A 15,628-nucleotide genomic window follows, 5' to 3' on the forward strand; every position below is an offset into this window, starting at 1 on the left:
CTGGCTCTGTGCTGACCGCTCAGAGCCTGGAGCCTGCTTCGGATTCTGTGTCTCCCTCTCTCTCTCTGCCCCTCCCCTGCTCAGGCTCTGTCTCTGTCTCTCTCTCAAAAACAAATAAACGTTAACAAAATAGTTCTATGTCATTTTATCACGCGTAGACTTGCATATCCATTGCTGTATCAGGACACAGAACTTTTCCATCACCACAAAGATCTCTTTCAGGCTGTCCTTTTATAGTCACACTCCCTACCTCTACCATGCCTAGCCCGAGGCAGCCACTAATTTCTTCCTCGTCCCTATACTTTTGTCATTTCCAGAATGCTATTACATGAAATCATACAGTCCGTGATCTTTTGAGGTTGGATTTTTTTTCCCACTCACCATAATGCCTGTGAGATCCATCCAAATTATTGCGTGTATCAATAGCTTGTTCTATTTTATTGCCGAATAGTATTCCATGGTATGGGTGTTTGGTTAACCGTTCACGTATTGCAAGATATTTTGGTTGTTTCCAGTTCGGGGTTGTTACAAATAAGATTGCTACGGAGAATTGTGCACAGGTTTTTGTGTGAACGTAAGTTTTCATCTCTCTGGGATAAACCCTCGGGAATAAAATGGCTGGGTCGTATGGTGATTGCAACTTTGGTTTTATAGGAAACTGAAACTGTTTTCCTGAGAGGCTACACCATTTTATATTCCTACCGGCAATGTGGGAGCACTCCAGATTTTAAAAGAGAAACCAATCACTGATGATGAGACAAATATAGTCTCTGAGTGGGTGCAGAACACAGTGATAAGCAATCTGGGAGAAGGGAAAAACTAGAAAATTGTGTAGGTACATGAACGCAGAGACTCCCATGCTTTAAGAAATACTGGCAAAAATCTCTTACCTTCTTTAAACTGTAGCCGGCATGGAAAATAATCGGAGGCAGGAGAATGTTGAAAAAGACCTCTGGATCAAACGTTACCTGAAAGTTTAAAAAGAAAAAAAGTCAATTTCCAGTTTAGTACCAGTTGGTGCTATAATATTTGCTTAATATTTTAAGCCACTGACTAAAGTTTCAATGTTTAAAGCAAATAAGACAGATGTGAAAAATCATGGACTCATCACAACAGAGAAGCCACTCCTGCTCTTGGTGTGTTCTTTAATACATATTAAGAAACAACAGTTTGGGGCACCTGGGTGGCTCAGTCGGTTAAACGTCGGACTTTGGCTCAGTTCATGATCACACAGTTCGTGGGTTCGAGCCCCCGCGTCGGGCTCTGTGCTGATGGCTCAGACCCTGGAGCCCGCTTTAGATTCTGTGTCTCCTTCTCTCTCTCTGCCCCTCCGCCACTCGTGCTCTGTCTCTCTCTCCCTCAAAAATAAATAATCATTTAAAAAATTAAAAAAAAAATAGTTCAGTGCGATCTGAGATTTCCCAGAAAGCTTCGGGCCAATGGTTTGGGGGTTTTTTTGGCCAATGTTTTTAAACAAGAAATAAAAAGCTTGATTTTTATCAAACCTTTATTCAAGGTTCCACTGCAATAGAAGATGCTGTGATGGTTCTTTATTAATTTTCTGGATCCTCCCACAGATTCATTTATAGACATGATTCTACTGAATTTAAGTCTCTTTTGAGGATCAGCCTTTTGTGAGACTTGATGTTGCCTGGATCAAAGTCTACAATGACACTAGAGGCTTTCTGAACATCAACATAAAAATTCAACAGCTCTAGGGCGACTGAAATTACCTTCTAGGCTTGATACGGGGAAATCACCCTGAAACTATTATAAAAGAGCAAAATCTTATCACGTCTAGAGAAGAATGAAGCAGTCTATAAACCTCCCCAACTTCAAGAATTTGTTCATATTGGCAGATGGACGGGCTCTTACTGAAATTAATCTTAAAGCTTCACTTTAATTATTAAAAGCCAAGTTAGCATGTCTCTTTAGAAACTGGAAATGTTAAGCAGCCTAATTAAAACTGCAATGCTTCTGGGCACCTGGGTGGCTCAGATGGTGAAGCATCCGACTTCGGCTCGGGTCATGATCTCGCGGTCCGTGGGTTTGAGCCCCGCGTCGGGCTGTGTGCTGACAGCTCGGGAGCCTGGAGCCTCCTTCGGATTCTGTGTCTCCCTCTCTCTCTGCCCCTCCCCCGCTCTCACTCTGTCTCTTTCTCTCTCCAAAATAAAATAATCATTAAAAAAAAAACAAAACAAGCTTCCTAAGCCAAACTGAGAGCCAGGAATGTTACCAATGCTCCAGGAGTCTGAAAGGATTTCTCTCGCCAAGGTCGACATGGAATCGGAAAGTCAAACACCCCTGGCAGGGCCGCAGTGGCTGAGTGTCCCCAGCTCACCTTCCTCAATATGTCATTCTGCTCTACGCTGTTGATCTTGCCAGGGCTGATTTCTCCTTTCAGGGTGTATTCGAAGAACTTCCCACTGACGTTCACTAATAAGGTGCTGAAGGCCCTGTCTTCCTGAGTACAGCTCACTGACTTGTCATGACCACCGGTGGCAGGGGTGCCATACCTCAGGATCACGCCCACGATGAGCCCTGCAACAGAGTGGGAGAAAAAACAAAAAACCACATCAGGCCTGGGGAAAGACAAACAGAGAGCAGGGAAAGAGCGACACGGTCGACCGGCAACAATGAAGAAGCCCAGGAGTCATCTCGGAGCCCAGGGACGAGGTGTGTATTTAAGAGCGGCGGCATAGTCCTTCCGAAGGGTTAACATCCTCTCCTACAAGTCCCTCGGCCACCAGGAGGACGAAGTAGGACAGTACCTTCCCTGGTTATTACGGCGCCGAGTAATTTTCACGAGTGATCACATCTCACTCCTCGGGCTTTTGGCGGAGGAACATGCAATGATAAGGAGCACAGTGTTTTTCTGCCAAGGACAGCACAAAGCACAGCGTCTGAGCTTTGATCTGGTCCAGCAGCCTTCAGGCCAGTCCTGCTGCCGTCTGCCAGCACGGACTGGGCTGCAGGAATTTCTAGCTCCTCCCAATGTAACATTGCTTTGCCACACACCAGAGGGAGGGGGAGGGGGGTATAAAAAAAAGAACGAAAGAAAAGAAATGCTTTGGTTTAGGTCGTTTCAAGTACTGGGTGGAGGAAGTCATTACGTCCCTTGGGGAGCTGCACAGCACAGTGCAAATGCTTGCAATCATGACTCAAAGGGTGTAGAGCTGGCTTCTTAGACCTGTGGCTCTAATACAGCTCAGATAATTAGCTGCAAGTCTTATTTTTTTTAATGTGTATTTATTTTTGAGAGAGAGAGACAGAGCGCGAGCAGAGGAGGGGCAGAGAGAGAGGGAGACCCAGAACCCGAAGCAGGCTCTAGGCTCCGAGCTGTCAGCACAGAGCCGGATGAGGGGCTCGAACTCACGAACCGTGAGATCATGACCTGAGCCGAAGTCAGACACTTAACCGACTGAGCCGCCCAGGCGCCCCCTAGCTGCAAGTCTTTAAGTCTCATACCATTCTTAGGAGGGGTTTCCCATTAGGAAAAAACAAAAAAACAAACCCCAGCAAAATCGTGTATAAGCATCTAATTCCACAGTGAAGGAATGTTGTCCCCCTGGTCCTGGACATGTGACATGTGAAGAAAACATAAATCACCACGAGACACTTTCTATGATTCTCTTTTAGGAGGAAACCTTCAGATCTCTCTCCGTATTCCATTCTTTGCTAGCAGTGTTAAAAGACAGAATGGTAAAATGCTCTGCCATCTCATTTTGCCATTAATGGAGAAAGTTCTGTGAGAACAATGTTTACTGTATTCTGTGCATAATGTTCTATAACGTCTCTTATCACCAAGACATAGGAGAACCCACAAGACATTGCTGAAGAATAATATATGAAATCTAGAAAAACACAGGTCCTTTAGCCAAACTCTGTACTGCATTATTAATTATTATTATTATTGGGGCACCCGGGTGGCTCAGTCGGTTAAGCGTCTGACTTCGGCTCAGGTCATGATCTCGCAGTTTGTGGGTTCGAGCCCCGCGTCGGGCTCTGTGCTGACAGCTCAGAACCTGGAGCCTGCTTTGGATTCTGTCTCTCCCTCTCTCTCTGCCCCTCCCCTGCTCACGCTCTGTCTCTCTCTCGCTCAAAAATAAATAAACATTTATTATTTTTTTCCTTCCCCTCCCCATGGCCTTCTGTTAAGTTTCTCAGGATCCACATAAGAGTGAAACCATATGGTATCTGTCTTTCTCTGTATGGCTTATTTCACTTAGCATCACACTCTCCAGTTCCATCCATGTTGCTACACAGGGCCATATTTCATTCTTTCTCATTGCCACGTAGTACTCCATTGTGTATATAAACCACAATGTCTTTATCCATTCATCAGTTGATGGACATTTAGGCTCTTCCCATAATTTGGCTACTGTTGAAAGTGCTGCTATAAACAAAAAGAGGTTAGAGATGGAGGGAGCCAAAACATAACAGACTCTTAAAAATTGAGAACTGAGGGTTGATGGGGGGTGGGGGGGGAGGGTGGGTGATGGGTATTGAGGAGGGCACCTGTTGGGATGAGCACTGGGTGTTGTATGGAAACCAATTTGACAATGAATTTCATATAAGAAAGAAAGAAAGAAAGAAAGAAAGAAAGAAAGAAAGAAAAAGAAAGAAAGAAAGAAAGAAAGAAAGAAAGAAAAAGATTTTTAAAAATCTTTAAAAACATGTCAGCTGGTGAAGAAAGAATCCCTGACTTCACAGGCATAGGACTAATATCAGGGAAGAATTTCGTTTTAAACTTTTAAAGAAAGCAAACATGGATGAAATTCCTTTGACATTTAATAAGCTTAAAACAAGATGGCGAGAGGCACCTGGATGGCTCAGTCAGTCAAGTGTCTGACTTTATAGCTCATGATCTCATGCTTCACGAGCTCGAGCCCCACTCTGTGCGGACAGCTTGGAGCCTGGAGCCTGCTTCAGATTCTGTGTCTCCCTCTCTCTCTGCCCCTCTCCTGTTCTCTCTCTCTCTCTCTCTCTCAAAAATAAAACATTTAAAAAACTTTGTAAAGAAAAAATACCAACTTCCTTCACAACTGCCAACTTTTCTAATTTTTAAAAGAAAGACATAACAACAACAACAACAACAAAACAGCAAAATAACCGCTCTCTACAGTTTATATATATGCCCATCCAAAAACTGATTTAATTATGGACAGAGTGTGGTTCAAAAACGCCATGAGGCCATTAAAGAAGTTGGCCTCCATTAGTCTGGTGCCAGTTCCTGCTTTTGTGATTGAAGTTGTTGGGAAGAGAGTTGAGCAAGTCAACACTCAGCTGTAATTCGAGACAGCCATCCACCTGCTGTGATATTTAGATGTCTCTATTAATAAAAGCCTTTGTTAAGGAGCTGGCGAACAGGTGCATGGATACACTGTTCTCCTCTAATGAGATTTCACTTCCATCCTATGAGCCACTGGGAGTAGATGATTGCCAGTTCTGTCTGGCTACCACTGTGGGCTTGTTTGCGGCACCCTCAGAGTTGTTCTCAGCTTGAAAGCTTCATCTAACATGCTGAGAAGAGAAAGCACTTCATTCCACACCCAGTTACACGGTGTGCGAAGAAAGCGAATACAATCTTGAAACGTTTCCATTTGTAATCACTCTCTATTTCCTGCTCTCCGCCTCAGGCAATTACTGACCTACTTTCCTATCTCTCTAGATTGGCCTGTTCTGGACGTTCCATATAAATGGAATCATAGGGGCGCCTGGGTGGCTCAGTCGGTTAAGCGTCCAGTTAAGCGTCCGACTTCGGCTCAGGTCATGATCTCGCGGTCCGTGAGTTCGAGCCCTGCGTCGGGCTCTGTGCTGACAGCTCAGAGCCTGGAGCCCGTTTCAGATTCTGTGTCTCCCTCTCTCTCTGCCCCTCCCCTGTTCATGCTCTGTCTCTCTCTGTCTCAAAAATAAATAAACGTTAAAAAAAAATTAAAAAAAAAAAACGGAATCATAAAATAGGAAGCCTTTTGTGTCTGGCTTCTTTCACGGAGTGTCATGTTTTCAAGGTTCACCTGTGTGTAAGGAAGGTCTTAGTACTTCATTAGTTTTGATTGCTGAGTAGTATTCCATTGTAAGGATATACCATATTTTGCTTATCCATTCACCAGTTGATAAGCATTTGGGTTGTTTCACTTTTCTGCTATTATGAATAATGCTGCTGTGGATATTTGCATACAAGTCTCTGTGGACATAGGTTTTCATATCTCTAAGGCAGATACCCAGATACCATTTTGTGACAATCCCTTCCCCCCCCCCCCCCCCCGAGCAATGAATGAGAGTTCTAGCTGCTCCCCACCTGGTAAGTCTTGATGATACACCAGAAAAGCTGTGAATCGCCACACGGCCAGCCTGGGAGTAATACTTCCCTGCCAGAGGATGACTTTGATGAAAGAAGTAAAGTGAGCCCATAGCTCTTTAAGACCCAAGTTCTGTCTTGTCCCGACCAGTATATGAAACAGTAAAATAGTGAAAATCAAGCCCGTCGGTCAAGAGTTCGGCCTCCAATCCAATGCCCCTCTTCTTTAGCAGCTGACATTTCTGAGGTTTGATTAAGACCCAGATGGAACACGTTTTTGTGATTCAAAGCCACTATCCGTTATAAGTAGTGTCCCCAAATATGGGATGTCACAGTCAGGAATAAGAAGAAGAAGAAGATTTTAGGTCTTAGAGATCTGCTTAACAAAAGCAGACACGGAGAAACCGTTACACTGTCCCATGAAGTTCTTGGAAGAGGTTTTTAATTTTTTTTAAGTCTATTCATTTATTTTGAGAGAGACTGAGACAGCACGAGTTGGGGAGAGGGAGAAAGAGAGGGAGAGAGAGAATCCCAAGCAGGCTCTGAGCTGCCAGCACACAGCCCGACACGGGGCTCGAACCCATGAAACCGCGAGATCATGACCTGAGCAGAAAGTAAGAGACGCGCACCTGACTGAGCCATCCAGGAGCTCCATGTGGAACAGGTTTTTATTGGAAACTAGGCCCAGGGAGGTAGACATGGCTTGATGGCTGAACTTTTTTAAATTTTTTAATTAAAAAAATTTTTTTTAATGTTTTTATTTATTTTTGAGACAGAGAGAGACAGAGCATGAGCAGGGGAGGGGCAGAGAGAGAGGGAGACACAGAATCCGAAGCGGGCTCCAGGCTCTGAGCTGTCAGCACAGAGCCCGACGCGGGGCTCGAACTCACCGAGTGTGAGATCATGACCAGAGCTGAAGTCGGACGCTCAACCGACAGAGCCACCCAGGCGCCCCAAGAACTTGATGGCCGAACTTTTAACTAGAGGAGTCCAATATGGTACCCACATGTAGGCTGATTACGGCTTGGAGCCTGGAGCCTGGAGCCTGCTTCAGATTCTGGGTCTCCCTCTCTCTCTGCCCCTCCCTTGCTCATTCTCTGTCTCTGTCTCTCCCTCAAAAACAAATAAACATTAAAAAATATTTGAATGCTTTTAAAATAAAATTCACAGGTAGGTTTGAGCGGAAGATAATGGGAGGTCAGCAAATCCCCGGATTAGGTCTGAGGACCTTTCAAACTACGGTGCTGGCTTTCTGCTTTAGATCAGGTATATGATTTATTGGCTTCTGCTTCATACTCTGACATTTCCCAAAATGAAGGACAGCACCTGTGGGCTAAGTCGTCCCTCAACACATTTTAATTGCTGTGCTGTATATCTCTCCTTCGATTAAACACATCAATCAAATCCACGTCAATTGCCAAGGGACTAGACTACAAAGGTCACCACAGCAGATTATCACACACTTCCCTGACCTGTCTGCCACTCTTTGAAGGCCCAGCCGAGACTTGCAGATGAACATCAACTGCCCTTTGAAATAAATTAATCAATCTTTCCTCTGAGCGTCTGCCTGGAAGTCTCTCCCCCACTCTGTCTTTCCCTAGTCATCCCCCACAGGGTTTACTCCGACTTTTCCTTCAAGTCACAATATAGTCCTCACTTCTTCCAGGCAGGGAAGCCCTTCCTGACACCTCAGGACGGGGCACAGTCCACAACCAGGGCTGTCGTCACAGCATTCGACATGAAAGATGCTCCTTGGAATTGTTCAAGGCACACGTACACAACCATATGTGGCCGCCCTCTTCATGAAGCATCTCTCGAACACGGTCCCTCCTGCGCTCTGAATGCCTTTTACCTGCGTGTCCCCCAGCCCCGGGACTAATTTTCCCGAGGGCAATGCTCAGTGAGTGCTCGCCAGCCATTCCTGCACCTGACCCACCATGGCCACGCAATAAATGACGGTAGACGATGGGGACGTTCGTCAGTAGCCATCTGTTAACCAAGAATTACCTCATGTGAGTTATAGAAAAAGATACTTAGTTTCAAAGATACAATTAGTTTCAACCTCTTACCTGCCATAAAAATCCAAGAACGCCCACACTGATCAGCCTTTAGAATTGGGCCCAAATTAATGACCACAAGTCGAGTACCCTCACGGGTTAAAAACCTTCCAATGGTCTTATGAGGCGTATCATGGAATCCACCTTCCTAGAGGCTCTGAAGTTACGTAACATTGCAAATAAACAGATGCGCTGATCATAGTTACCTTAGACAGCCATGAAACTGGGACACACAATAGCAACCACATTTGCCGCTCATGTTACTGGAATCACTGAGGGATGGCCGAGTCTTAAACGGAAAGAAATGCAAACATATGGACACACATGAGTGAGGAGGTAGGGTTTTTGATAACACCGGGGAAAAGAAATGAACAAAATAGAGCTTGTACTTACCTACGTTTTAACTGAGGATGGTCTATTTTTGAAAATTAAAGAAAACAAAACCCATTTAAGAATTCACCTGAATTCAAAGGCTAGCAACCAAAAAAAGTTGTCTGCTGTGGAATGAACTGTGTTCTCTCGAACTTCGTATGCTGAAGCCCGAACCCCCCCCCCCCCCATGGGACTGTATTTGGAGATAAGGCTTTTAAGGAGGAAATAAAGGTTAAATGAGGTCATAAGCGGGGCTCTGCTCTGACAGGACTGGTGGCCTTATAAGAAGAGGAAGGGACACCTGCTCCCTCTTCCCGTGCACACGTACACAGAGGAAAGGCCACAGAGGACACAGTGAGAAGGTGGCCGTCTGCAAGCCAGGAAGACAGGCCTCACCAGAACCCAACTGGGCCGGCACCGTGATCTTAGGACTTCCAGCCCTTAGAATTGTGGAAAATAAATTTTTCTTGTTTGAGCCACCCAGTCCGTGGTATTTTGTAAACAGCAGCCTGAGCTAATACACTACCTTGCTGAGAAATTCCAGGTGGCTTCTCTAAATTATCAACAATATCCTTTTGGCTAATGCACACCTGACCGCACCACTAGGAAACTTTTCTTTCACAGATGAGAAGTTAGGATCCCACTGCTCTAACACAGGGTCCTTAACCCTTACTCCAGAGATGGTTTTTGTCTGTCTTTCCTTTTCCCATATTGACCTCCCAGCATGAACTCAGACTTTTGTAGAAAGTATTATCCTAGGGCACTAAGAAACTACCATACCTCTGTTCTCCCTGGTCAGAACTGATGGGGCCAGACAAGAGATAAATTTCCATTAATGCTTTTAAAACATCATCTTGGGAAGATGCTGAAATGTGTTGTGTTTAGAAATCTAGTCGTAGGCCAACAATACATAATTTTTTAAAAATGTTTATTGATTTTGAGAAAGAGAGAGAGAGAGTGAGAGAGAACATGACGAGCAGGGTAGGGGGCAGAGAGAGAGGCAGAGAGGGAATCCCAAGTAGGTTCTGCACTGTCAGTGCTGAGCCCGATGCGGGGCTCAAGCCCACAAACCAGGAGATCCTGAAATCAGGAGTCGGATGCTTAACCAACTGAGCCATCCAGGCACCCCCACAATACATAATTTTTAACTCAGATGATCAATGCAACAATTCTAAAAAAGGAGGACAAAGATTTAAATTTAAATGGATGATTACATATATTAGTAAGTTAGCTATAATAAGACTACAAAAAACTTTATTAGGAAATATGTCAGATACCCCAAAATATAAGTAGAGTACATATAAGGGGAAAGAGAAATATAATTAGGTAAGAATACACGGGGGTGTTCAAAGGTACTGGTAATTTTCTGTTTCTTAAGCTGGACAATAAATACAGAGCCATTTATTCTATTTTTTAGTTTATATACACTATTTTGTATACTCAATGCAGTTCACAAGAATTTATCAGGATAAGGGGCACCTGGGTGGCTCAGTGGGTTAAGCATCCGACTCTTGATTTCGGCTCAGGTCGTGATCTCCTGGTTCGTGGGATTGAGCCCCGCGTCGGGCTCTGCACTGACAGTGCGGAGCCTGCTTGGGATTCTCTCTCTCCCAGTCTCTCTGCCTCTCCCTCGTTCACAATCTCTCTCAAAATAAATCAATACACGTTTAAAAAAAGGGAATTTATCAGTAAGAATGGTCTACCAGACATCTCTGTGGCTATCACTCAGTTCAATAGCACACTGCCAAGAGATCTAAGCACGCTTCGTATTCTTCCCAGTCAAGACGTGAACTTGCCCCCCATGCCCCCGGAAACTACTACCCTGAACTGGGTGTTCACTATGCTCTTAGAGTTAAATTGAGGCCATACGTTGCCGAATTTTGCATGTCTTTGAATTAATTACGTGTGATGTGAATTATTCGGGGACTGGCTTTTTTCACCCCATAATACGCTTATGAGAGTCATCCATAATGACATCCGGCTCTGGGGCAGGATTCTCACTTCTTGAAATTCTAATTTGGTTCTTTTGCAAATACGCTGGAGTTTTTGTTTGTTGACAGAATCTGCACTGAGGGGTGACTATGTTTACGACCGTCACTTCTGCACTCTGTGACTACTGGTCGCTTACTCCAATCGGCTTCACGGAGTGGATAACAACACACTATTGTAAAAGGCTCAAATGCTTCCTGCAAAGGGTACCGGCTAAATAGTGTCCCTTCACGTGGTGGAGTCTGTAACCACTGTATTAAAAAGAATGCAGCAATGCCACATCTGACTGTGGCTCAGGTCACGATTTCACTGTTGGTGAGTTCAAGCCCTGCGTCGGGTTCTGCGCTGCCCGCTCAGAGCCTGGAGCCTGCTTCGGATTCTGTCTCCCTCTCTCACTCTCTGCCCCTCCCACGCTCACACTGTCTGTCTCTCTCTCCCTCTCTCCCTCAAAAATAAACATTAAAAACTAAAATATATAAATAAATACAAATGACAGCTAAATACTAAACGGGAGCCAGGCCATTTCCTGCCTCTCTGCTCTTGGCACCTGCTGTCTATGCTGCCCGGCCTGTCTCCCAGTTCCCACCGTGCCCCGCCCCCCCCAACCCAGCTGCTGTCTACCTGGTCACTTCCTATTCATCTGCAGGACTAATCTGAAACCACACCAGCTTTGGCACAAAGTTAACCGCTCCTTCCTCCGGGCTGTTAGTGCGTGTCTATTCTCCCCAGGAGACGGCAAACTCCACGGAACCCAGCACAACATCTGGGACGCAGTCATCATTCAATAAATGTTTGCTGAAAGAATGAAATAACGAAAATCAAAAACTGTGGGGCGCCTGGGTGGCTCAGTCGGTTAAGCGTCTGACCGGCTCAGGTCGTGATCTCGCGGTCCGTGAGTTCGAGCCCCGCGTCGGGCTCTGTGCTGACCGCTCAGAGCCTGGAGCCTGTTTCAGATTCTGTGTCTCCCTCTCTCTCTGACCCTCTCCTGTTCATGCTCTGTCTCTCTCTGTCTCAAAAATAAATAAATGTTAAAAAAAAATTTAAAAAAAGAAAAAGAAAATCAAAAACTGTAATGTGACTACAAATAATGCTAATAGATTACACACATATGGAAGCATCGGTTCCCCAAACTGTGACCATATTGCCCTTTCCCCCCTGCAACTTACATCTAGGGTTTGGCAGGTAACAAAGCGGCATCTGAAAAAGATTGCTTTTGTATTTAGGGTGCAATTTCTTGAGTCATGAAATTGGTATCTGGGAAGTATCCAAAGTCAACAACCAGAGGCGACATTAATGACACATCAAGAAACACGTCACACCATGCACCCGGCAAAATCTTTTATGTGTTTATGAGGGCAGAATAAAATGTAACTACTCGGTAGTTCAAGTTTGACCCAGCTCGAAACTATATCGTATTTAACAGCCTACTTGGTAAAATTATTTTATAACAAAACACACACTGGAGAGGCTATAACAGAAAATCTGGGGGCTCCTGGCTCGCTCAGTTAGAGGAGCATGTAACTCCTGATCTCGGGATCATGAGTTCAAGTCCCACGTTGAGTGCAGAGTTTTCCTAAATAAACTTAAAAAAAAAAAAAAAAGAAAGAAAGAAAAGAAAATCTGTTTTTCGTCCTTCTGAGAGCTTGTACCGAACAGGTGTATGCTGTATTCCAGGAGGAGAGGGCTTTGGGCTGGGTGTTAAGAGGGCATGGAGCATTTAGCCTTCTGAGCCCCCCCCCCAACACCCCCCCCCCCACACACACACACCCGCCAGCCTGGGAACACATAACTAAGGATAAAGCCAGCCAAAGTGATGACCATCATAAAACAGGCACATAAAGGGGCGCCTAGGTGGCTCAGTCGGTTGAGCATCCGACTTCAGCTCAGGTCATGATCTTGGGGTCCACTGAGTTCGAGCCCCGTGTCAGGCTCTGTGCTGACAGCTCAGAGCCTGGAGCCTGTTTCAGATTCTGTGTCTCCCTCTCTCTCTGCCCCTCCTCCGTCCGCACGCTGTCTCTCTCTCACTCAAAAATGAAATAAACACTAAGAAATCAATCAATCAATCAATCAATCAATGCATGCATGCATGCATGCATGTCAGGGCGGGGCGCCTGGGTGGCTCAGTCGGTTAAGCATCTGACTTTGGCTCAGGTCCTTATCTTGCAGTTCGTGGGTTCGAGCCTCACGTCGGGCTCTGTGCTGACAGCTCAGAGCCTGGAGCCTGCTTCAATTCTCCGTCTCCCTCTCTCTCTGCCCCTCCACACTCACGATCTGTCTCTGTCTCTGTCTGTCAAAAATAAAATAGACATTAAAAACTAAAAAAAGAAAAGCAGAGGCATAAAAACGTGACGCGGTAAGGAACAGAATAAATAATTCTTTCAGGTGAAACAAGTAGTAGAGGAAAACTTCACAGAGAAGGTGGCTTTCTCAGTTGGGCCTTTCAAGATGAGTCAGGCTTTCGTGGATGAAGGAAGAATGAGGTGTGAGCTAGATTTCAGAGAAAGCCCTCGGCATGATGTGGGGGAAGTGAACGTTATAGCCAGACCAGCGTGGCTGGAGCACAGACCATGTTAGGAGAAAGAGGAAGGGCAGAGACCGTGTGCCAAAAGTGAGGTTGGCTCGAGCTCACAAGGACAGACTTTAACCCTTTAAGAAGGGGCATGATCAGGCCTGATGTTTAGAAGACACTGTAGCAGCACCGTGGAGACGGCTGCAGGAAGAGAGAGGCTACAAGTATAAAAACTTTATCAAGCTTTCCTAAAAGTATCATGCCTCTCGGGGGAAAAAAAAAAAAAAAAGATAAAAATCATTCTTCGAACTAAGAGAAACCCTACGTTATTTCACAGTCCTCCACATCTCTCTTTTGTTCAAGTGCAAGTTATCACTCAGGATCACACAGATGGGACTCAGAATGCTCTGAAATCAGTCACCCATCCAAACGTACAGATTAAGACAGATTTCTGAGACGTAGAGACATACTAACCAAATGCAGTTGTAGGGACTTTATTTGCATCTTAATTCAAACTAAAAAAAATCAATTGGGGAAATGTGAACTCACTGGATATTTGACAAATATGAAATTACTGTCATTTTTGAGGGGTAATAAAGGATTGTGGCTATATGCGTGTATATATACACACATATTTTTCATGTATATGAGAGTGCACACAAATTGAGGGAGAGGGGCAGAGGGGCAGAGAGGCAGAGAGAGAGAAAGAATGCACAGACCCTGACACGGGGCTCAATCCCACAATGTTGGGATCATGACTTGAGCCAAAATCAACAAGTCAGATGCTTAACCAACTGAGCCACCCAAGTGCCCCTTGTAGCTGTGTGTGTGTGTGTGTGTGTGTGTGTGTGTGTGTATACATGTATTTAAAGATTCTTTATCTTTTGGAAATAAACACTGAAATATTTACCAATAAAATCTGTGATTTTGTAACCACTGAAGTCTACTCCTGAAACCAACATTGCACTGTATGTTAACAAATTAAACTTGAAATTAAAAAAAGCTTTTTTTAAAAGTTGGGATTTTGTATCAGCGACGTGGGTAGCTGTGAGGGGTACAGGTTAAACAAGATCGACCATGAACTGGTAATTAACGAAGCTGGCCAACGGGTACATGGGTTGTGGTTTACTATATTTCTGTGTGGGGTTTTGTTTTGTTTTGTTTTCATACCGTGAAACAGTTCTCAATTCAACTCAATTCTGACACCATCTGCCTGGAGATGACGTCAGTTCCCACAGGGTAAGGGCTCAGTCCCGCAAGACTGTCCCCCCTCCCCCCAGCCCACTTCACATGCCAATCACAAGTCCAGGTGGTCACCTGTGCTTCTGACCAACCGGCTACAGATGAGAACTGTGGATCAGAGCTCCCTCTAACCCTCCCCTTGGATTCCATTCATTTGCTAGAGCGGCTCACAGAACTCAGAAAAACAGCTTACTTACTAGATCACAGGTGTATTACAGAAGGCTAGAACTGGGGGAGAGCCAGCTGGAAATGATGCACGGGGCTGTGTGGGGAAGGATCCAGGAGCTTCTAGGCCCTCTCCAACTGCGCCACTCTCCAAGTGTCCATACATTCACAACCCAGAAGCTCTCTAGACACCAGCCTTTTAGGTTTTCATGAAGGTTTCGTTACATAGGCATGGCTGATTAAACCATCGGCCGTCGGTGAGTGATTCAACCTCCAGCCCCTGTCCTCTCCCCTGGGGTTGGGGGTGGGGGGAAACCTAAAGTTCCAACCCTCTAATCACAAGGTGGGTTCCCAGTCCCAGGTGCTTTCCTAAAGTCCCCTCATTAATGTGAACTCCAGTGTTTGAAAAGGCTTTTAGGAGCTCTGTGCCAGAAACAGGATTTATTTATTACAAATCACAATACTAGGGTCTCGACTTTTATGTGTTTGAAATTTTCCATAATAAAAAAATTTTTAAGTAAAAAAGTCATCCAACCAACACGAAGCTTTAAAGCAGTGATTCCAGGGGCTCCGGGGTTAAGCGTCCGACTTCGGCTCAGGTCACGATCTCACGGTCGGTGAGTTCGAGCCCCGCGTCGGGCTCTGCGCTGACAGCTCGGAGCCTGGAGCCTGCTTCGGATTCTGGGTCTCCGTCTGTCTCTGCCCCTCCCCTGCTCTCACTCTCTCTCTCTCTCTCTTTCAAAAATAAATAAACATTAAAACAATTTTAAAACAGTGATTCCAGCAACTGTAGCTCCAGCAGTCTTTCCACCTCCCCACCCCCACTCCAGACACCCACAGCCAAATCCCCCCAACACCTCAACCTCCCCAGGTGTAAGAGGTAGCTGTCACTCCTCCCTGTGAACATCCTTGTCCCCGTGAGTGCCAGATCCCTGTGAGTCAGCCCCATGTCATTTGCCCACGGGCAGCCACCTATAATACACAGGGCAACCA

General features: G+C 45.3%; 1 protein-coding gene across 3 annotated transcripts in view; it reads right to left on the reverse strand.

Annotated features, from left to right (window-relative positions):
- SLC9A7 (solute carrier family 9 member A7) overlaps positions 1-15,628 on the reverse strand; it is a 132,735-nt gene that overhangs the window by 66,801 nt on the left and 50,306 nt on the right. For all 3 annotated transcript variants that reach the window (XM_042973843.1, XM_042973842.1, XM_042973844.1), the window contains exons 2-3: positions 2,342-2,541; positions 891-968 (exon numbers count right to left, since the gene is read on the reverse strand). In XM_042973843.1, the coding sequence (XP_042829777.1) occupies positions 891-968; positions 2,342-2,541 (278 nt within the window). The remainder of the gene's footprint in view (positions 1-890; positions 969-2,341; positions 2,542-15,628) is intronic.

The sequence above is a fragment of the Panthera tigris genome, chromosome X (assembly GCF_018350195.1).
Source record: "Panthera tigris isolate Pti1 chromosome X, P.tigris_Pti1_mat1.1, whole genome shotgun sequence".
In the NCBI taxonomy this organism is placed as follows: Eukaryota; Metazoa; Chordata; class Mammalia; order Carnivora; family Felidae; genus Panthera; species Panthera tigris.